The sequence below is a fragment of the Grampus griseus genome (assembly GCF_964374135.1).
Source record: "Grampus griseus genome assembly, chromosome: 4".
Taxonomy (NCBI): Eukaryota; Metazoa; Chordata; class Mammalia; order Artiodactyla; family Delphinidae; genus Grampus; species Grampus griseus.
In genome coordinates, this window is record NC_138997.1 from 107,306,821 (window position 1) to 107,328,185 (window position 21,365).

Sequence of the window (21,365 nt, forward strand, 5' to 3'; positions counted from 1 at the left end):
ATCCCAGGTATTGCCTTAGCAGTACTCTCCTGTGCATCAGAGTCCCCTGGAGGGCTTGCTGGACCCCACCTCAGACTTTCTGATTCAGCAGCAGGTCGAGGGTTGGGCCTGAGCATCTGCCTTTCTCACAAGTTCCCAGGCGGTATTGATGATGCTGGTCCAGGTGAGAACATTGTACTAAGGTGGGTGTCATTATCACCATAGTATAAATGAGAAACGACAGGTTCAGAGAGGTAAAGTGATTTGCCCAAAGCCGCACAGCTCACCTGGGTTATAATCTCACCTGGATCATGACACCGGTCCCCACCTGATATTCCTTGTTGGCCAACGACCCCCAACACATTAGCTGCCCCACCTCAGTGCCCGCCCTCCTGCCCCTACTCTCCGGGTTCAAGCCCACTCCCACAGAACCTCTGCCCTTCAGAGATGGAGGCTTCTCTGGTGCCGGGTGGGAAGGGTACACTCCCATGAACAGAAGGACCAGCCAGGAGCTCTGGAAATACATTCGAAAGGAGAATCAAGGCAGGCCTCATGGAAGAAGGGCATCTGAGCTGAGTCCTGGAGGATGGCTAAAGCTGGGTTCGACTTAAGCATTGTTATGGACCCTCCACTTTCTTGGTAAAGCCCCCTCCCTTCCTATCAGCCGCCTCCCTCAACTACCCCAAGGACAGAAAGGAGAGGGAAGGGAAGAGAGGAGTGAAAGGAGGAGGGGGGAGCTGGAGCTGGAGGGAGGAGAGAAGAAGGGGAGGGGGCAGGCGGGGTCTCAGTACAGAGCCGCTGCTGGGGTTACATCCAGAGCTCTGAGGCACAGTGACTTTGCAGACAGCCCGGGAGCCAGTGCGGGTCTGCATGATGGGTGGAGGTTAAACGCAGCCACGAGGCTCAAGTTGGGAAGCCATTCTTCAATTTCCAATAAAAACCCTGAAGTAGGGATGACGCGCGATAAATCAACCTTCCACGAGTCCCATCCTGGGATAATCTTTTCAATTATCTACTTGCTCAGTGCTCGTCTCCTAAGACGATCAAAAATGTGCCGGGTGGATGCCCACCCGGGCCAGGAGGCGAGGAGGCCTGAGAGCAGCGTTCGTTTGGCAGATGGGCCTTGAGTACCTGAAAGGCCAGTCTGGCCAGAGTCAGAAGACAGTTGATTAGGGAGGCTTCCAGGGAGAAAAGCGCTTCAAAGAGTGGCCGGGAGGTCAGGGACCAGGGAACCATCTCCTGGCCCAGGACTGGTACAGTCACGGCATCTCAGGAAAGACGTCTCTGAGCCCCAACTATGCTCCAGGGGCTGGCGACAGAGCAGGGAGCAAGGCAAGGTCCCTGCCCTGGTGGAGCTGGCCTTCCAGTGGGGGAGAGAGACATCAGACACAGAAAGGACATGGCGTGAAGGAAATAGGCACAGTGTGACGTGCAGAGGTGGTCCCGGAAGGCCTCTCTAAGGAGCTGAGACTTGAGCCTGTCAAATTGGCTCTACCACTCACGAAGCTGAGTGACTTGGGGGAAGTTACTTAATCTCTCTGAACCTGTGTGAGCTCCGCAAAGGGGAGGAGACATCAGCACGTGGTAGGGGCTGTGGAAGAGTGCGTTGCTTCCCAGTTGCCCCTTCGCTCACCTCTCCCGCCCAAATTCCCCTCCCCCAAGAACCCCCCCCCCTTCTGCTCTTACTCCTCCCAGGAGCCTTCTCTGATTCCCATTTATAGCATCCCTTCTCCATCTACTGTGGGCCTCCAGTACCTGGCCTTCCCCTCTTTGAAATACCCTCCCTTTCTCTCGTGCATCAGGGGTACTTCCATTCATGTTTTCTCAGCCCTGCAAGACTGAGAACTCCTTAGGGCCAGGATCCTTGCCTGACTTGACCCTGTGGGCCCCGCAGACCTAGCATAGGACACGGCTCAGAGGTAGATCCTTGGATGTCTGCTGCCCTGATGGGTGGGTGGTGAATGGGTGAAAGGGTGGACGACTGATGGAGGGATGGATGGATAGATACATGGGTGACAGGATGGGTGGTTGGATGAATGGATGATGGAGGGATGGATGGATGACTTGCTGAATACCTGGGTGGGTAGATGAGTGAGAAGATGAATGAAAGTCAGGATCTAGGGAAATAAGAGGATTAGAATTAAGGACACTGGGGAGGGTAGCTTCGCAGAGGAGGAGGAATATTTCTTCCTCAAAGACAGGAAAAATTTTTTCCAAGGAATAAAAAGGGAAGTTGAGAAAACACCTTCTTTTTTCCCTTCATTTATTCAAACATTTGTTCGGCACTATGCTGGGCTCTAGGGATCTAAATAAACGGGGTTCATGGCCAAATAGTGAAAGCAACAAGCGAACAGGCGGTGAATGCATGCTGTGGTCAGCATTATTTGAGCAGAACGGTTAGGAGGCTGCAGGGAAGCGCCGTTCCCCTCCTGCTGGTTGGCACAAAGAAGGCCGCTAACAGGGCTCCCCGTCACCAGGTGACGGTGCTTTCTAAGCAGCCTGAGCTCTTGGCAGCGAGGTAGTTTGGCACTATTTCTTTGCCACCTCTGGCAAGCCTGCCCACGCCTGAGTCCCGACTCTGGAGCTGATGCCTGGGTTCCCTGGGGACCGCGCTTAGGCAGATGCTTGCAGAGGCCAGGGGATTTTTTTCGGCTGTTCCGTTTGATCTACAAAGGAATGGAATTATTCTCCCCCATCTTGTGTACGAGGAGGCAGTAGCTCAGGAAGGTGTGGTGTTTTACTCAAGGTCACCCAGCTGCAGAGCTGAGGGGCTGGAATTCGCACCCAGGACAGCATGACCCCAAGCCCCACGCCCTTCCCACCAGGCTGTGCCACTCCTCTGCATGGATGTCCTGTTGCTAGGGTAACCTCCCTCCAGGCCCAGCAGTCACCCCTCCTGGAGCGTGATTCTTGCACCTGACATCATAATCCTCTGTGACATCTTAATCAGCTCCCAGGCAACTGACCGTGCCCACAGGGAGCAGAGTAGCAGTATTAAGGCCCAGCAAGTCAGCAGGGCCTGGACTGGGCCCACCTGCCCCGCCTTAGCCTTAACCCTTGCCTGCCCACCCCACTCCCTGGGGACAGTGGTTAGTTCTAGAGTCACACAGATACTATTTCTGAATCTTTCTAAGCTTCAGTTTCCTCATCTGTGAAATGGGTATAAGGATGCCCATCAGCTAATGCACAAAATTGTGCAAGGGCTTCGAAAAAGGACCTGAAGGCACTGTGTCCTTTCAAGGAGCTGTGGGACCCAGGAGCTGCTATTGCTGTCATTCTGCTCTGAGTTTACTGCTTTTAGAGCCTGGGTGTCCAGCAGCAACACAGAGCTCCCCAGGCAAAGAGGAGGACACACATACATCCTGTCGTGGGTTGCATTCTGTCCCCGCAAAAGACATGTTGAAGTCCTAAGCGCCCATACCTGTGAATGGGACCTTATTTGAAAATAGCATCTTTGCAGAAGTGATCAAGATGAGGTCCCACTGGAGGATTGTGGTACCTTAATCCAATATGACTGCTGTCCTCTTAAGAAGAGAGAAATTTGGACACACACACAGAGGGAAGACAATGAGAAGACATACATGGAGGAGACAGAGCAGAGATTGGGCTGATGCAGCTGTAAGCCACAGAATGCCAAGGATTGCTGGTGACCACAAAGCCAGGAGGAGGCAAGGAAGAATTCTACCTAGAGTCTCGGGGCAGTGTAGCCCTGCTGACACCTTGATCACCGGCTTCTAGTCTCTAGAACTGTGAGAAAACAAATTGTGTTCTGAGTACTTCATAGGAAACGAATACTAGGAAACGAATACACTCCCTAATAGGACAACTTCAAATCAAAGTCCGATGTACAGTGGGGATACCACTTTGCTGAGTGACCTTCAGCAAATCACTCAACCCATTCTCCCAGAAATATGGGGCTATGAGGCCACGTCGCAAGTCAGACATGAAGAATACGTGGCATCCAGTCTGTAACGTGTCAGCACAGTTGATGGGATTATTGAAGCCATGGCATGATTCTGTAGCATTGATTTTTATTTTTTTTAAGTTCTCATTGGGAAGCCCTGCGTCTCCACTCAGGAGGGCCCTGGCACCCAGGAGGAGGCAGAGCTCCTCAAAGTTTCCTCTTTGAAGACCCCCAGCCCACCCCGGGGGTTTACACATGCACAGCGCACCCAAGCAGAGCAAGTGGGAGGAGCCCCCCCCCTTTTTTTTTCTTTTTTGCAGTACGCGGGCCTCTCACTGTTGTGGCCTCTCGCGTTGCGGAGCACAGGCTCCAGACGCGCAGGCTCAGCGGCCATGGCTCATGGGCCCAGCCGCTCCGCAGCATGTGGGATCCTCCTGGACCAGGGCACGAACCCGTGTCCCCTGCATCGGCAGGCGGACTCTGAATCACTGCGCCACCAGGGAAGCCCGGGAGGAGCCACTCTGATGGACCCTCATCTCCTCCTCTTCCTGCCCCTCTTCCTCCCTCTCTCCCTTTTCTCTGGGTTCCCGCCCTTGCTGAGACCCAGCCACTGGCTTGGGATTGTTCTGCCCCAGATGCACCAGCTGAGCAGAGGGACCTGCTGCTCCCACCTTTGATGTCAGAGCACGTGTGGGGAGGGAGAAGGCAAGGGGGACTCTTCCTGTGAGGGGTGGGGGCAGGGAGGGCATGAAAAACATTGGTTTCCTTTCCTTTGGGTTTCACAGGCCTCTCCAGTCTTCCCCCCAAAGCGACGACTGCCACATTTTGCGAGGTTCAAGTCTTGCTCAGCCCCCGGTAGCTGAGTGACCTTGGGAAAGTTACCCCATCACATCACCCTCATTGCTTTGGTCATCTGTGAAATGGAGACCACAGCACGGACCCCATGTGGCCAGGAGGATTAAATGAGGTAACGTGCCTGCACATCGTGGGTGTTTGGCAAGTTTCATGGTGGTGATTACTCCATCATTAATATTCTCCACGTGCCTGAGGTCAGAAGCAAACACTAAGCCCCTCACCTCAGACCACAGCTGCTTGGTGCCTCTGTTTTCCCATGTGTTAAATGGGTTAATGGTGCCTGGGTTTAAGGCTGTTGGGTGCATAAGATAATTAAAGCACTTAACACAGAGCCAATATCACTTACTTCTCTGCCTTCCCTTCTCATTACCGTTCTCTGCATCATGAGGGTAAAATCTTAACAGTAGTCCAAAAAATTCTTCCAAATTTGCCTTCCAAGTTGGAAAGTCTACAACACAGCCTCACAGGCAACCCAGCCTCAGGAGAATCTCAGGGAAGGCTTTTCCTCTTTGCACTCAGAAAAGAGAACTAACACGCCTGCCTGTGATCTGGGGAGAGGCGTGCTGGGCTGGCTTTTGTTTTTCTAGAAGGGTTGTAAACACAGGATAATGAGGGCTTGAGAAGACAGCTTTAATGACTGTTATTGCTGGGAAAACAGAGTCCATGGAAGCCCCAAACTGGCCCATGCCCTCCCTGACCGAAAGCCCAGAGCGTCTGGGAATGCTGGAGGGCAGGCAGGGTTGCCACAGAGCCTTGGGGTCTCACCTCTCTGACCTTCAAATGCTGCACAGCCTGCCCCTTTCCCCCTCCTGCCTCTGCTCTTCCCACCTGGACCGGCGTATTCTCCTCCACTCAGCATGTCCAAACCCTGTCTGTTTTCCCACGCCCACACTCTGGCACAGGCTGCCCTGTACCCCAGTGTCCTTCTGGCACCAGCTCCTGTGAAGAAAACACCCTGTCTGAACCTACACCACCATCCTCCCAAACATAGCACCTGGATCAAGTCCAAGAATGTCAGTCAACGAGCTGCCAGCCTCTGGCTGGGGACTTAGGGCAAGGACAAGGGAGTTCTCTTGGGAATGTGAAAGGCTCCTGAGCTGTGTGACAATGGGGCAATGTCTTGATCTCTCTGGGCCTTGACCTTGTACCTGCAAAAAGCTCCAATATCTCCTGGTCAGGTCAGACAGTCATTGCAAGGCTCAGATGAAATAACAGATGGGAAGTGGTTTTATCTTCTGGGGTGAGTTATCAAAGCCTGGCACCAAGGCTGGTCCTTTTGCATCACTGTATTTGCTGACAAGAATCTTCTGGAAAGCCCACTGACCTCTTTTGGTCAGAAAAAAACTTTCAGTGCAGGCTTCCTCAGTGCCAGCCACTGCACCAAATACCACACGTGATTTGCCTTATTTCTCACAGCAGAAAGTGGGTAGACTTATTAGGCCCATTTTGCAGATGAGAAAATAGAGACATGCAGAGGTCAGTAACTTTCCTAAAATCATGGCAACTATGCAGGAGATTTATTCAGTCGTTCACAAGTATTTATTGAGCAATTGCTATATGCTGGGCCCCGTGCTAGGTGATGGAGAGACAGTCGAGAGCAAAATAAAGCATTTGCCGGTAGGGGGCTGAAGTTGAAGGGGGAGAGACAGATAACAGAGATAATAATAAAATGTTGGATGGGACTCACGCTACGGAAAAAAATAAAGCAGGCTGGAGGGAGTGAATGAGTGGGAGAAGGTGTTCAGGGGAGCCTTCTCTGAAAAGGTGACACATGAATGGAGACCGGGAGGGAAGTGAGGAATGGAGCTATGGGGACAACTGAGGGAGAACATTTCAGGTGTCCTGGGGCAGGATTGTCTGGGCACCAGCAAGGGGCTCAGGGTGGCTGCTCATGGAGCAGATTTGGAGGCGAAGGGAGGGGGGCTCGATAATGTAGGGAGATGTGGGGAGGAGAGAGCGGAGCAGGTAGAGCCCCATGGGCCCAAGTGAGGCAATCGCCGACTGTGTCGCTGCACTCTGCCCCTCCCCACACCCCACAGGTGCAGGACCCTGACCCTGACCCTGAGCTAGGAACTGTCCTCAGGGCACCATGGGGTGGAAAGAACACGGGCTTTGGGGTCTTAGGGCTGGGTTGGGATGCTGTCTCCAGATGTTGGCCCATCTAAGTCACTGTAGCTCTCAGGATCCTTCCCCATCTATTAAGTGGGCACAACAGTGCCCACCTCCCAGGTTTGGAGGACCCATCTCGGGGTTGTTGTGATGGCAGAAGCCGACTCCCAGATCACTAAATCCCTCCGAGCACTTAGGAGGTATTCCTCTTTACTTAAGCTTCTCCGAGAATGAGAGAGGGAGACAGGAGAGGGTCAGGAACTCCTCCAAGGGCACAAAGTTGGAAGGGATGGAGCCAGGATTTGAACTCAAGGAGGAAACTACCAGAAGGAGGCTGTTCCAGGTGCCGAAGGTGGCTTCTGCCTGGGCTCTCTCACTCGCCTTTCCCCCACTCAGCATCTGAGCTGGCCTCCCCTTACCTGGCAATCAGGCTCTGAGCTGGCTCCAGTTACTGGAGGCCCTGAGGGGTCTGTTTAAACAAGTGTGTCTGAGCAGGAAAATCAAACAGACAGGGACCCTCCAGGGCCGCCGGGGGACCACCGCTGGGACCACGCCTGAACCTGATAAGGCCGGATCTATTTTCACTTAATTGGGCTGCGTCCCGGGACCCACGATTTGATCAGATAGGAGGTCTCCGCAGGGATGGAAAGGGTCCGTTTCAGGTGGGGTTGCCCTGTATCCCTGGCTGGGAAGCCCAAGAGCATTGGGGGCGCCCCCGGCTGGGGAGGGCCCCCATGAGAGTTTGCTCATTCCTGCAGAAAAGGTTGGGGAAAAGGCTGTCCGGAGCATAATTCTCCCCCACCAGGAAGGCCCAGGGAGGGAAATTCGGCCTTCCTGGAAGGGTGGGGCCTCTGGATGAAAGTCACATGGCCACATCCTCCCAGCATCCAGCAGTCACCACAGTCAGTGTCTGACACACAGGGAGAAACACGCAGCCAGGGAAGGTCCTGCCGGGTGGAGGCAGCCAGCTGGCCAGGGACACGCCGCTGGACTTGGAATCCATGCCGCTGGACTTGGAGTCCACGCAGGCCTTTCTGAGTGACACCAAGCACATGTTGTTTGATCTCTCTAGGCCTCAACTCCCTATCTTGAGAGGAAAAGGCAGCTGGGACTCAACTTCATGTTTAAAGGAGGTTTAAACTCAGCAGAGCCAGCAACTGAGTGTTCTTTTGCAAACGTCATTCAAGAACTATTGGATCAGCACTAAAATGGACTGTTTTCACCCTTGACCCCAAGGCTCAGGTCTCTGGCCCTAATGTGTCTGACCTGATGGGGACGCTCCGGGTTAGGGTCTTGTGCTGCAGGTTTGACACTGCCTGCTCGTCATCCATTCACCTCTCCTCTGAAGTGTCCCCTCTTTATGCCAGGCCGTGTCCTAGTGCCAGGGGCCCCACACAAGCTGGCTCTGGAGAGCCACCCCAGAAGGCACGCCCAGGGCTCAGAGCTGGAGCAGGTGGAAGCACCAGGCCCTGTGGGTGGGCCAGGCTTTGCAGCCTGCTTGCCCTTCCCCATCAGGGAGTCCAGATCAGGAGGCTCCAACGTGGGGCACATCCATGCAGTGGGGCACCCTGAGAATCCCCTGGGTGCCATGTGAAATCTTAGAACATTTTACATTTTTTATGTTGGTCTTTGCTCATAAACAATTTAACTCCAGCTTTCCCATATGTAAACCAAGGATAAAAATAGAGTTGTTGTCAGGATTAAATGAATTAAGACACGTTAAGAGCTCAGAACAGTGCTTTGCAATAGTAATTGTCAATAGGTATTAACTATTATTAATGGGACTTATGATTCCTCATCCTGGCATTCAGCTCTTCAGTTCTCCAGTTTCCTTGGACTCAGATCCAACCTCAGGGAGGATGGCAAAGTGGGGCTTGGCACGTCCATTACATGGATGCAGCAACTGAGGTCCAGGCCGGGGTTGTCATTCACCCTGTTACACACCTCCTCTGAGGTCATGGGCAGGGCCAGGACTCCCCGAATTCCAGAGGGGCGTGGCATGGCGAGGGGCGTGGCCCTATAGGGAGTCGTGGCCCTGTGCCTTCCAAGCGCACTTAGAACTTGTGGGTGTGAAGTCTAGTCCGGATCCAGCCCAAACTCGCTGGCAGTGGGGGAAAAACAGAACTGAATCAAAACCGCAGGCATTTACAACATCCACGGCCCATCTACGCCGTGCAGAGGCTGAGAGTGGGACAACAAAAACTCCCCCACTTCTCTACATGCGTGGCGCAGTGGAAATGAGCAGTGACGCCGTTTCCAGTCCTGGTGTCACCGATGCCCAGCTCTGCAGCCTGGAATGTGCTCGGTTTTCTCATCTGGTTCCATGTTTGGTTTTTATTTTTTTTTGGCTGGGAGGCATGTGGGATCTTAGCTCCCTGACGAGGGATCGAACCTGCACCCCCTGCATTGCAAGGCGAAGTCTTAACCACTGGACCACCAAGGAAGTCCCTTCGGTTTTCTCGTCTGGAAAGTGGGCTGGCCATCTCGGGAGCTGTTGTGAGCATTAACTGTGGTGATGCATTGAAAGCACCTAGCACATAGCAGGTGTTCAGTCAAAGCGGGTTCACTCCAGCCCCCGCTGGCTCCAAGAAACAAACCCTGTCCCAGGGCTCCACGAGCCCATGCCCCAGCCCTCGCTGGAGAGAGGGGACAGACGCTCCCTGAACCTACCAGGGTCAGAGTGCACCAGGGTGCACCACGCTTTACAGTCTTTTGCATCTGAGTCCTCAAAAATGGACAGGGTCCTCTGTGAGGTCGCAGAGCTGCAAGCCACTGGTCACAGTTGGAACATCCGGGTTTCCTGACCTTCCTCGGGGCTGGGAAGGATGAGCACTAGGTAAGGCATTGGGCAACATACATTTAGTGCCAGTTCTGTCCATTTCTGGCTCAGAGACTGTGGGAAAATGACTCCTTTTGGGGTCTCAGTTTCCCTATCTATGGAACATGGGCTCCATAGTGCGCTGATTGAGTGCCTACTGCATGCTGGAGGCTTTCCAGCCACTGTCCCCCCTAGCCCTCCACCCTACCCAGGAGGGTGGCACCCAGCTCATTTCAAATGATGAGCGTCCCTCGTTCACGCTCATGGGCAAGGAAAGAGAGGTCCAATAATATTAATCAGGGAGTGTCCTCCTAATCAGGGATTGCGAAGGCAGGAAGGGAACAGTATAGGGTAGAGGCAAGGCACCGCCTTTTCCGAACAGCTGAGGGTAGTAAGAGTACAGAGACCTGGGGCGGCCTGGCTCGTGCCCCTGCAAGCCCTTAGGAGGAGTCTGGTAGGAGCAGGCAGTGTCAAACCTTAGGAGGAGTAGCCAGGAGGGAACTGGCTGGGACTGGGTCTAAGTGCCCTGAGCTGGGTCAAGGGCAGGGGCAGGGCCAACTGCTTCTCCCTACAGACCTGCTGCCTGCTGTTCTCCACTGTTCCCCATGGGTTCCCCGGCCACTCCTGCCCTCTCCTCAGCGTGCCCTGCATTTGCACGCCGTTTCCTCCCTCAGGTTCTGGAACGGTGGGAGTGAAGGACTCTTAGCTGGCACCTTGAGGTCTGCCGAGCCTTCTGGGTGCCCGCAGAGCGCCATTCAGACTCTGTCACCCTCCTTTTCCATCCTCCTGACAACCCCAGAGGGAAGCTATATTGTGCGCTCATGATCCAGATGGGGAAACTGAGACTCAGAAGAGAAATTACTAGCTCCAGACCATGGGCAGTAGAGGCAGGAGCCCGGTGGGCAGGGAGGAGCACTTCCTGCAGCTCCAAAGATGCCAACTGCTGCTCCAGAAATGGGAAACTATCTGCAGAAAGAACTCGCTGGAGTCGCATTAGCTTCGGAGTGACTTGAGGGCAGTGATTCCTACTGAATCATGGGTCTGGGGGGGGGAGGTGAGAGGCTGCAAAAGAGACAGAAAAAGGGAAAGAGGAGGGGAGGGGTGGGAAGAAACATGGTAGTAGAGACGGAATGACACAGAGACAGCAGAGACATGAAGAGATGGAGGCTGCCAGGTCCACCGGAAGAGATCAAGAGAGACACACCTGAGACCAAGACCCACCCCAGAGACAGATGAGAGAGACTGAGGGAAAGAGGATGCAGAGGAAGAATGTCAAAAGCCAGGGCCCCAAGGTAGAGAGATCACGGAGAGAAAGAGGGGTGGAGGTGGGAATCGTCGTGAGAGGGGGCCCGGGGGCCTCCCAGACCACCTAGCCCCACCCGCAGCCCCACCCCCGTTCCTGTCCATATTGTAGGGACCCCTCCTGGTCGCGGAAGGGCCGGATCCCTTGCCCGAGAACTCGGCACAGTCCCGTCGGCTGCCCAGCCACGGCGGGGTGCGGGCCACACTTAGGAGGACACTCCCTGAGCTCCCCTCGACTGTTCTCTTTTCCCGTCCCAGCTCTGGCCTTCCTGGGCATCCCAAACTCGCCGTCCATCCCACTCAATACCTAGGTCTTTCAAAAGTCCCAGGATCGTAGAGACTCCTCGGCTCTCGGCATCGCGGTATCCATCGCTGTATCCTCCACCATCTCCGAGGCTGTGTGTCTTTTTGCCTGTGTCTGTTGATCACTGTTCCTGCCCATCTCCGCCCAGTCTGGTCTTTCGCTCAGCCTCTTTCCCCGCGTTGTCGAGCCGGGGGTGAAATACGAGGTTTCCCACCTGCACAGGCACCTTAGAGGAGGAAGTTGCAAGTCGAGAGGAAGGCCCCAGAACCCCCTGGATGCCTCAGAGCACCTCCAAGTGCTCACAGCGCTGGGAACCTGCCACAGCGCGAAGTCCGGCGGTGTGGCCAACGGCGGGAGGGCCAAGCTCAGCGTCTCTGAGCTGGGGAACAGAGTTCCCATTTTAAAGACGACAAACCGAGGCTCGGAAGAAACGGCCGTCAGATGGTGAAGCAGCTTGCAGCCCGGATCTGTCTTCTTCTCTGACACACCTGAGCTCCTCCACATTTGATAAATTCACGGGAAATCTGGACAGTTTTCAAGACTCGAGAATGTGGTGGGCAGGGGGAGGGGAGGAGCAGGAGAGAAGAATAGTAAGTGATGGACCCAAAACCCATTTTCTGGATTGGGGGCGGGACTGGGAGGCGGTGCTGCCAAATCCTGACAGCACCCTCTGTATTTTAATGCGTTTCATCTTTTGACAGCTCAGTGAGAGGAGACCGCTACAGCGAGTGAAAAGAGTGGTTTGGGGATTCAGACCACCTGTGTCCAGATCCTGGCGCCACCACCAACTGGCTGTGTGACCCTGGACAAGACACTTAACCTCTCTGATTCTATTCTCTCATCTGGAAGGGGGAAAAAGGCTATAGTAATACCTATCTTCCAGAGTAGAGAGGATTAAATCGGGGAAAGTTTGTGAAAACTCTGACAAGAGCCCTGACACCCAACTCAAAAAAAAGTCAATTCCCTTCCTCCCATTCCTTCCAACCCTTGCACGTCCAGGCCCCTGCCGGAACTGAGATGGGGGCCTCGGTGGGCTGGGCAGAGCCTGGGGGGAGAAGGGCGAGCCTTCCTCAGCTCAGGGTGGGCAGAGCCGGGATGGAAGATGTTTGGTCGGCCCCTGGAGCCTCGGGGTCTGCCTGACATCTCCAGGCTTAAATAACCGTGCGCCTTTGTTATTCGTCGGCAGCAAAGTGGTTCGTTACGCCTGATTGGTCTAATTGCTTTGAAATGGGATATATTATCTATAATTATAGAGCTCTAGGAGGAGCCGGCCGGCCTCCGCTTTCATCTTCCCCAAGTGCACCCTCATGTCGCGATCACATTAATTTGGGCCATTTGAAAGGGGGGCCCCTCTCTCCCCCCGCGGATCTAGACCCCCTCACCCCCTTCCGAATTTAAAGACACAAGGAAGTCCCGGCCGGCTCTGGAGGAAAGAACTAAGGGGGGAGGGGGTGGAAGGGCAGGGCGGGAAGGGGGAAGAAACAGGGAGTCGGGCTTGTCGATTTCTCCCAGTGAAATCCTCCACTCTTGGGCAGTTCCACCCACAAGTTGGGCCCACTTAAGCGGAGGAACGAGCAAGAAGGAGAAAATGTTTTTTACTAGTAGCTTCCCCCCCCCCCCCACTTCGCATTGAAAAGAACACCACAACTCTTCAAAGGTATAAGTTCTGCCCAGGTCCCGGGAAAGCAGAAAGCTTTTTGCTCCGAATTTGTGCCCTGGATATTCAGGTAATAGCTGAAGACTCCCTGGAGTTCTTAGCTCTCCGGAGTCTTTCTCTGGAAAGCTGTGAAATCCTCCTGAAGGATACCATCAGTGACTCCCGGACAGTTTCCCAAACCTCTGACTCCTAGCCGTTCACTTCTAGGCGACGGAGACCAAAAGACTGGAGAACTCCGGTCGGGAGGCCCCCTCCGCAAGTTGGGGGATCCCGGGGTGGTGCTTTCTGTCTACCCGTCAACCCCCCTTACCTCCAGGACAAAATACCTCCCCTCTCTCCCCCTCCGTCGCCCTCCTGGAGATTGGTGAATTCCCACCAAAATAAATCGTTCCGGGTAATCGGTTTTCATAGCACATTCATTCTATTAAAGAGGACTGTTTGGGGCTCGCTAATTGCCGGGGGATCCCACTGAGCTGCACATTTTAAAAATGCACGCGGATTCCTGGGTCGAGGCCACAAAATGCATTGGGAAAGGGGGGGAGGGGACGTAAACAAAAACCCGACGGAGGTGACAACGAATGCCGAAGTGAGGGACCAGCCTGCAGGCTCTTCGAATCCGTGCGCAATACCCAGATAGTGACGGAGGTCTTTACAATGGGGTCCGTCTCAAAACAAATCTCTGTCCACGAGGCGGGAGTCTTAAAACACCACCCTTCCTCTGCAGCCACGCAGTCCCATAAAATAGGCATTTTTGGGGAAAAAAAGACCACCACCACCAGTTGCCCAGAGAGTGGCCGCAGGACACACCCTCTTTCGGAACCGAAATGCTGAGCTGATCTGTTCGGGGCATGGAGAGAGCTTTAAGATGCCCCGGAATGAGGGAAGTAGGAGCCAGGCGGGAGAGGTGGGGAGGGGAGCGGAGTGCGCGAGGACGGAAGCCTAGCGCCAGTCCCGGAGCTTTATCTGCTGCGGGCCAGCCCTGCCCTTGCCAGGCATGAATTACAGCCCGGCTTTCTTGGCTGCAGCGGCCACGCGGAGAAATGCCGGGAGTAGAAGCGCCTGGGGGTTAGTGCTGGCGGCGAGATAACAGGCGCAGCCCCCGGCCCTGTCAGCTCTCGGAACCCGCCAACCGGGAAATCCGAAAAGGCCCAGACGAAAATCAACGCAGAGAAGGCTCCCTCTCCCTGCCCCAAACTTGTGCCTTTCCTCCCGCTGGAACAACGCGCCCCGGGAGACAGATGGATATTTTGGGTTTTTTTCTCTAAGTCCCTTCTCTGAGACCGTGGGTATCTTTTTCTCGCAGCCCATGGCGAATCAGTGGAAGAACCCCGCGCGATTCTGAGCACGGACTCCACGTGGAATCCACTCTGAACCCCTTTCCCTCTGCAGACACTCTGCTCGCCTTGCACGGGTGCTGCGGTCCACCCGCCGCGCCGAGCCAGAACAGACACTAACCCAGACCGAACCTAAAAAGATGTCGTGGGGTTCGGGACGGGTTCGCGAAGCAGAGGGGCGGGCGGCAGGGCCGGGGGCTGCGGGCGCAGGCGGTTTGCTCCCAGGAGGCGGGGGCGCGACTTCAAGGGCCCCTGCGCCGGCTGCTGCCTTTGATCGGGCCGCCGCTGGCGCCTAAAAACAACATCCTCGTCTGCCTATTAGGCGCGCTGAGGGATCGTGACAGATTGTTTATCCCCGCAATTAGCGATGCGGCCCTTCTCCCGCCGCCCGGCCGCCCGGTCCCCGGCCCGCGGCCTGGCCTTGCTGCGCCCGCCGGACACAGCCCAGAGTCCCCTCTGCGCCGCGCGCCTGCACTCTCGGGGTTCGAGGCCCAGCTCCGCCCTAAAGCAGGGGTTCTTATCTGGAGGACTCCAAGTGGGTACAGAGCCTTTGAAGTTGCTTTTGCTGATGCGCATTTTCTAGTTAGAAAGTTCTTAGTTATATTAGATTTTCAAAGTGATCTGGGAGCCAAACATTTTGCTATATGGGAGACGAGGGCGGAACACAGCAGGTCCCAACCGAAAGTCACACTGCTCACTTTTAAAATGTTGACCCATACAGCCTAGGGGCCTCGGTTTCCTCTCCCTCTTTCAACCGAGTGCAGAGTGAGATTCCGGCTCGCCCGTTCCAGGGAGAGTTTAATTGGAAAGGCGGGCAATAGAAGTCGGCCATCCAGTCTGGGCTGCTAGCAAGGTGCTTGGCCTACAGCCTTGCTGAGTGTCAGGTCGCTCATCTCTGGCCTTCTATCCTTTGCACCCTCGGGCAAACCTCCAGGGTCTAGGTTTCCCTGCCTGGAGGAAGGACTCTCTATTCTCCGTGCCCCCCAGAGGTACGGTGCCTTTAGAGAGGCCGCGTCCGTGCGCCGCTCCTCCAACTGGGCCGGACGCGAGCTGGAGGCCCCAGACCCTGCCCAATGCTTGTGCTGCAGTTTCGGGAGCGCAAGAAGTCTGGAGAGGCTGCGTAAATTTCACAGACGAGAGTATTCCCGAACCCGCCCAAGGCCTTAACGTCGTGGAGCCACGGCTCCGGCGTCCGCAGCCCGACCCCTCCTGCCAGACCCCGGACGCCGTCCGGGTAATAAAGTTCCCTCTCTAGTAATTCATTTTCCTTAATCTGGATGCCCCTAATCTACAGCTTTTATTGCGCCCAGTTAAAAGGCGAGGGAATTCGCTGTCCCTCCGCGCTCGGATAATTACCCCGAAATGGCCACGGCAGCCCCTTGTGTTTCCTGGAGATTAGAACCCCGCAGCCATCAATGGCCGGTCCCGGTGAGCCGCCAATCACTGCCGCCAGCTCCCCGGGAGCCGCCGGCCTGGGCCCCGGGATAAGAAGCCATAAAAAAGAGGTTCAGAAAACCGCCGAGCCCCGACCCGAGTTTGTGTACATCCTCCGTCTCCCCACACCCCCAACTCATTTTCCTGTATTTTTTAACAGCAAAAATAGAATCACGTTTCCTCCGAAATTGGCAAAATAAAAAATCTCAAGCCCAGCACCAAGGATCCGTCCCAGGAGCAGTCCTCTTTTCTTGGCCGTCTCTCCCAAATGCGCCTCCCCCTACCCCCAACACACACACACACACACACACACACACACACACACACAAGATCAGCGATCCAGAGATAGGGACTGTTATTGTTTTTGCGGACACGCTGATCGAGGTTACGTTAAGGCCAGATCAGTGTTTTGTTGATGTTTCTGTTGGTTTTATATTCAATAAGTTCTATATCAAAAGGATCGGCTTCGTCCCCGAGCCGGTCGTCGGTATAGGTGCTGTAATCCTCCTGAAAGTTCACAGCTGGAAAGTACGCATCGGGTATGAAACTCGATTATCCATTCCAGATAACACAATGTACTCTTATTGTTAACATCCATAGCAGCACGGGAGCGTGGCTTCTGGGGCAAACTTCAGTCCAGCGCTTAGGAGACAAAGGCCCACTTTTACGCAGAGGTAAAGTTTTGAAGATTGGAACCGAAGAAAATGAATGCTTAAAGAAGAAATTAATGTTATGTCTTTCTACTATAATAAATAACCCTGCAGATTTTTTAAACTATAAAAAGAATATATAAGAAATGGCTTCAACACAAATTATCGTGGTAGAGAAGAGGGGAGGTAGATATTGGAGGAGGACTATCCTCCACTATCCACTGGGTAGAAACAGACACAGCAACTGACTGAACGGAAAGGTAAGGGGAGAGGTAGGAGAGAGAAACAGGAAAGGAGTAGAGAAAAAAGGGAGGAATTGGGAAAGAGGGGCGATAAAGGAAGGGGAGGAGAGGGAAGAGCAGAAGAGAAGGACTGAGAACAAGGGAAAGTCCCCCAGGAACACAGTAAAATAGAGACCCAGGAGGAACCACACAGGGACAGGCGGCGCGGGCTTTAGCGCAGAGGAACGTTTCTCGAGCGCCCCCTCCCCTCCTCTGCCCTCCCGGGGCCGGACCCAGCCCTGCGCGCCCCGAGGCCCAGCGCGCCTCCGATCGAGTCCGCCGGAGCGGGGCCCAATGGATCGCGCCGGGACCGCCCCCTCGCGCTCTGATTGGCTGCCGCCGCACTGGCCTCGCCTTATTAACAAGTTCTCTGGGGAGCTGCGGCCCGACCCGGAGCCGGCTGGTGCGCCCGGGAACTCGGCCTGCGCGGCGGCGCCAGCGGATAAGCAGGCCCGGAGCGCCGGAGCTGGTCTTCTGGGGAGGGGCGGGAGGCGCGCGCGGGAGGGCCCGCCCGGCCAGGGCCCCGGGCAATCCCAGAGGCCGGCCGCGCTCCCAGCCCGCCCGAAGCTCATGCCCGGCGGCTGGCCGGAGCTGAGGCTGGAGGGGGGGCCCGGCTCTGCATGGCCCCGGCTGCTGACATGACTTCTTTGCCACTCGGTGTCAAAGTGGAGGACTCCGCCTTCGGCAAGCCGGCGGGGGGCGGCGGGGGCCAGACCCCCAGCACCACCACGGCCACGGCGGCCGCCATGGGCGCAGACGAGGAGGGGGCCAAGCCCAAAGTGTCCCCTTCGCTTCTGCCCTTCAGCGTGGAGGCGCTCATGGCCGATCACAGGAAGCCTGGGGCCAAAGACAGCGTCCTGGCGGCCTCCGAGAGCGCACAGGCGCCGGGCAGCTCCGCGCAGCCTCTGGGTTCCCGGCCCGGGTCGTTGGGCGCCCCGGATGCGCCGTCCTCGCCTCGGCCGCTCGGCCATTTCTCGGTGGGAGGACTTCTCAAGCTACCAGAAGATGCGCTCGTCAAAGCCGAGAGCCCCGAGAAGCCCGAGAGGACCCCGTGGTTGCAGAACCCCCGCTTCTCCCCGCCCCCGGCCAGTGAGTAGCCAGAACCCAGGCGGCGGGGGAGGGGGCCAGCGGGGGTGCGGGACCCGAGGGCGCCAGGCCGCGCGCCGGCGCCTGCTTGTCTCGGGCGTCTGCGTACCTGCAGCCCGGTACCCGGGGCCCGTGCAGCAGATGGGTTGGCGGGGAGGCCGGCGGTTGATGCCTCACCCCACTCCCACCCAGGAAGAGGGTTGAGGCCTGGCTGAGGCCCAGCAGTCGGTCCACTTTCGCGGGCTCCTCGCCTTGGCTAGGCGACGCTGCGGATAGGAGTTCACTTGTAGGACACGGGTGTCTGGGCACCCTCTCCTCCTGCCCCTCCCACCCCTCAAACGACCCCAGGAGTCCCGCCTGGCTCCTCTTTCAGACCCTAAGCCCTGTTACTTCGCCGTTCCGGCAACGGGTGGGTTCTAGGGGTGCGGACACCTTTCCAGTGCTCAGAGTTTCACTTTCTCATAGTTGAAGTCTGGTGCGCCCCCTCCCCTTTTCCAACCCCTCCCCCAAAGTATTTCTTTGCCCAAAGTATTTCCTAATCTCTTGCAAAATCCCCCCCCCCCCACCTTCGTGTTTCAGGTAGACACTTGGTGCTCTGGGTGGATGGATCATTTAGGGGGAGGGGGCGCTCAGGTTCCAGTGGAGGGGGCGGGGCACCAAGTCAGTTAGTGGGAGGCGCCCCCTCCAACATGGTAGGGAGCTCCCAAATGTCTCGGACTGGGTCATGGAAGCTGACTCCAGCCGCTAAAGACGCCTCCGGGGTCGTTCCAAGGCCTCCGGGCCCCCTGGCTTCTCTGCGCAGCGAACACACTCGGAGATATTTCAGGAGCACGGGAAATTCCCAAGTTTTCCTCGTTTCCTCTGATTATTTTGCGCGGCATAATAGCAACCCGAATTCAATGGCGTGATGCTGAGGAATGATTTTTATCTGGGGATTAAACGTCTTTGAAAGGCCAGCCCCTCCCTGGGCCTAACGGCCGGAGAAGGTGGCCCAGCGCTGGGCTGTTACTACCGAAGGGAGTGACGTTTCCCTCGGCGCCCGCCCCTCGGGTGGCCCGGCGGAAAGCGAGTCAGGGGCCAACTGCTTCCCGGACTCTCAATGGTCTCGACCAGGGAAGAAGCAGGGATGTTAACACGAGATTTCGTTTGACTCACATCCTGGTGGCCTGAGAGCCCAAAGGATCTTTTTTTTTTTTTTTAAGCGTGCAAAAAACATTGCATAATTAGGCAAAACCCGCCTGGTGAAACATTCTCGATTTGAATTAATTGCTCCCCCGAGAGCAGCTGCTGCATAGGCAAAGCGTCCTTTCCAAGACTTGAGGATTCTTTTAGGGCCTGGGTCCCGACCCAAAGTCGACGGGATCTCTGTTGTCCTGGGAATAATTTTGGTCCCTGTTTTAACTGGCCGCAGCTGCTGGGTGTGGCAGGGGTTGACTGGCCCCGCAGACCCTGTCCCGGACCTGCATGAGCCCTCTGAGGTGGTGCTCGCTCACAGCCCATCCTTGAGGTATATTTTGAAGCCGTAAGAAAAAGACACCTCGGCACCAGCAGTGTTGATCTCTGCGGACTGAGGCACACCCCCACACACACATTTGAAAGTGACCAGAGGCCAAGGCACTGGGGATGGGAGAGGCGCAGGAGACAATTGAGACAATCAGAAGAAGCAGCCCCGTTAAGATGAAGCACCTCCTCAAACCATGGCACTTTTTATATTTGAGACTTGGCCGTGGTGCGACATTCGTGACATCCGGGGTCGCTCCACCTCCAGTCAGCAGGGACCGAGCTTAGAACCCTGTAGGAACGCATTGTTCCAAGGGAAAGAGTGGAAATCAGAGATCTGGATTCCAGGCCACAGAACGGCCTAGCCCAGCGCTGACCACTTAGTGGGCACAGATAAATGTTTGGCCAACGCCTAAAACTAAACGTGATCCCGGGCTGGGTGCAGGGCTTCTTTCCGTGCGTTTCACCGTTCTAACATCCGCCGTCCCAATGTGCGTGGCGTGGCGGTGGAGAAGGCCCCACTGAGAAAGGCCTTCTTAAGCGGCCATCTAGCTTTAAGGGCTGTCCCGCCTCTCCCCAGTTATTTCGGGCCTTGAACATGGGCTCGTGTCACCTGGAATCTTAGTTTCCTCATTTGCAAAAGGTAGACAAGAACATCTACCCTGAGGGGCTGCGGTGGGAATTGGAGAAAATATTTTCCAAGCGCTTCTCATGGTGCCTGGCGCTGAGGTGCTCCACGCAAATGAAGAACGGGTGTTGTAATTTAATATTATTCCCATTTATGGGCCGATGACTCTCCCGCGCGGGTGTCTTAACCTCCTGCGTTTCTCTCTCTCGGCCCCCTAGGGCGGCTGAGCCCCCCGGCCTGCACCCTGCGCAAGCACAAGACCAACCGCAAGCCGCGGACGCCCTTCACCACAGCCCAGCTGCTGGCGCTGGAGCGCAAGTTCCGCCAGAAGCAGTACCTGTCCATCGCCGAGCGCGCCGAGTTCTCCAGCTCGCTCAGCCTCACGGAGACGCAGGTGAAGATCTGGTTTCAGAACCGCCGCGCCAAGGCCAAGAGACTGCAGGAGGCAGAGCTGGAGAAGCTGAAGATGGCCGCCAAACCCATGCTGCCCCCCGCAGCCTTCGGTCTGTCCTTCCCCCTCGGCGGCCCCGCGGCCGTAGCGGCCGCCGCGGGCGCCTCGCTCTACGGTGCCTCCAGCCCCTTCCAGCGCGCCGCGCTGCCCGTGGCGCCCGTGGGACTCTACACAGCCCACGTAGGCTACAGCATGTACCACCTGACATAGAGGGCCCAGGGTCGCCTACCTGTGGTGCCAGCCGATCTCTCCAGCAACCAGCAGGAGCCTTCCCCCAAGGCGCTCCCCTGCTCGGCCCCGCCTGGCTCCTTCCCTTTAACCCCTACACTGCTCTGGTTTCTCCTCTCGGTTGACCCCTGAGTTCACTCTCTGAAGTCTGATCCCTTCCCCCAAAGCGGCTAGAAGGGTCCCATAACGCTCTTCTAGAAGCCAGATCTACCCCCTCGAGTTATAGATGGGGGAACCGAGGCCAGAGAGGCTGAGAAAGGTATCCACAGTCCCCAGCAGAGTTAGTGGTTGCACCAGAACTAGAGGCCGTGCCTCCTGCACCAGGCAGGAAAAAGCACAGAGAAATTCATGTCTGAAGATGTCGGAAACGAGAACAGTGGGAGAGAAAGAGAACTTAACAGGGGAGACGGATCCCAGGTCCTTCCACTGCAAAACGTAAGAGAACTTCAACAGCGAAACATTTGCTTTTGGGGGGAGGGATACACAGATGCGTGACAAAGGTAGGTTGAAAGGACCTCTCTCTTACCAGTACCAGAAAGAAATTGTAAAATAAAAATTAAAAATTCTGTTTCTATTTAACAGTACATTTGGGTGGCTCTCACGATTCCCTTTGGAAGGGATTGCTGTAATATACTGTATATTTGAAATTTTATTATCATTTATATTATAGCTATATTTGTTAAATAAATTAATTTTAAGCTACAAGAAATTATCTCCTTATTGATTTAGTCTTCTAATTTTACTTCTTGCCATCTCTTCACATGTACAGTTGCTTTCAGTTTGATGGTAGTTGGACGCCAGCAACTTTTCAAAGGTGACGACAGGATATTCAGGGACGGGGGGGG

At 55.6% G+C, this 21,365-nt stretch overlaps 1 protein-coding gene across 1 annotated transcript; it reads left to right on the plus strand.

Moving 5' to 3' along the window:
• Window positions 1-17,193: 17,193 nt before the first annotated feature.
• On the plus strand, window positions 17,194-21,114 carry MSX1 (msh homeobox 1). Its single transcript, XM_082653788.1, has 2 exons — window positions 17,194-17,716; window positions 20,060-21,114. The coding sequence occupies exons 1-2, from the start codon at window positions 17,248-17,250 to the stop codon at window positions 20,500-20,502; spliced, it is 912 nt and encodes a 303-aa protein (XP_082509914.1). The 5' UTR covers window positions 17,194-17,247; the 3' UTR covers window positions 20,503-21,114.
• Window positions 21,115-21,365: the final 251 nt, after the last annotated feature.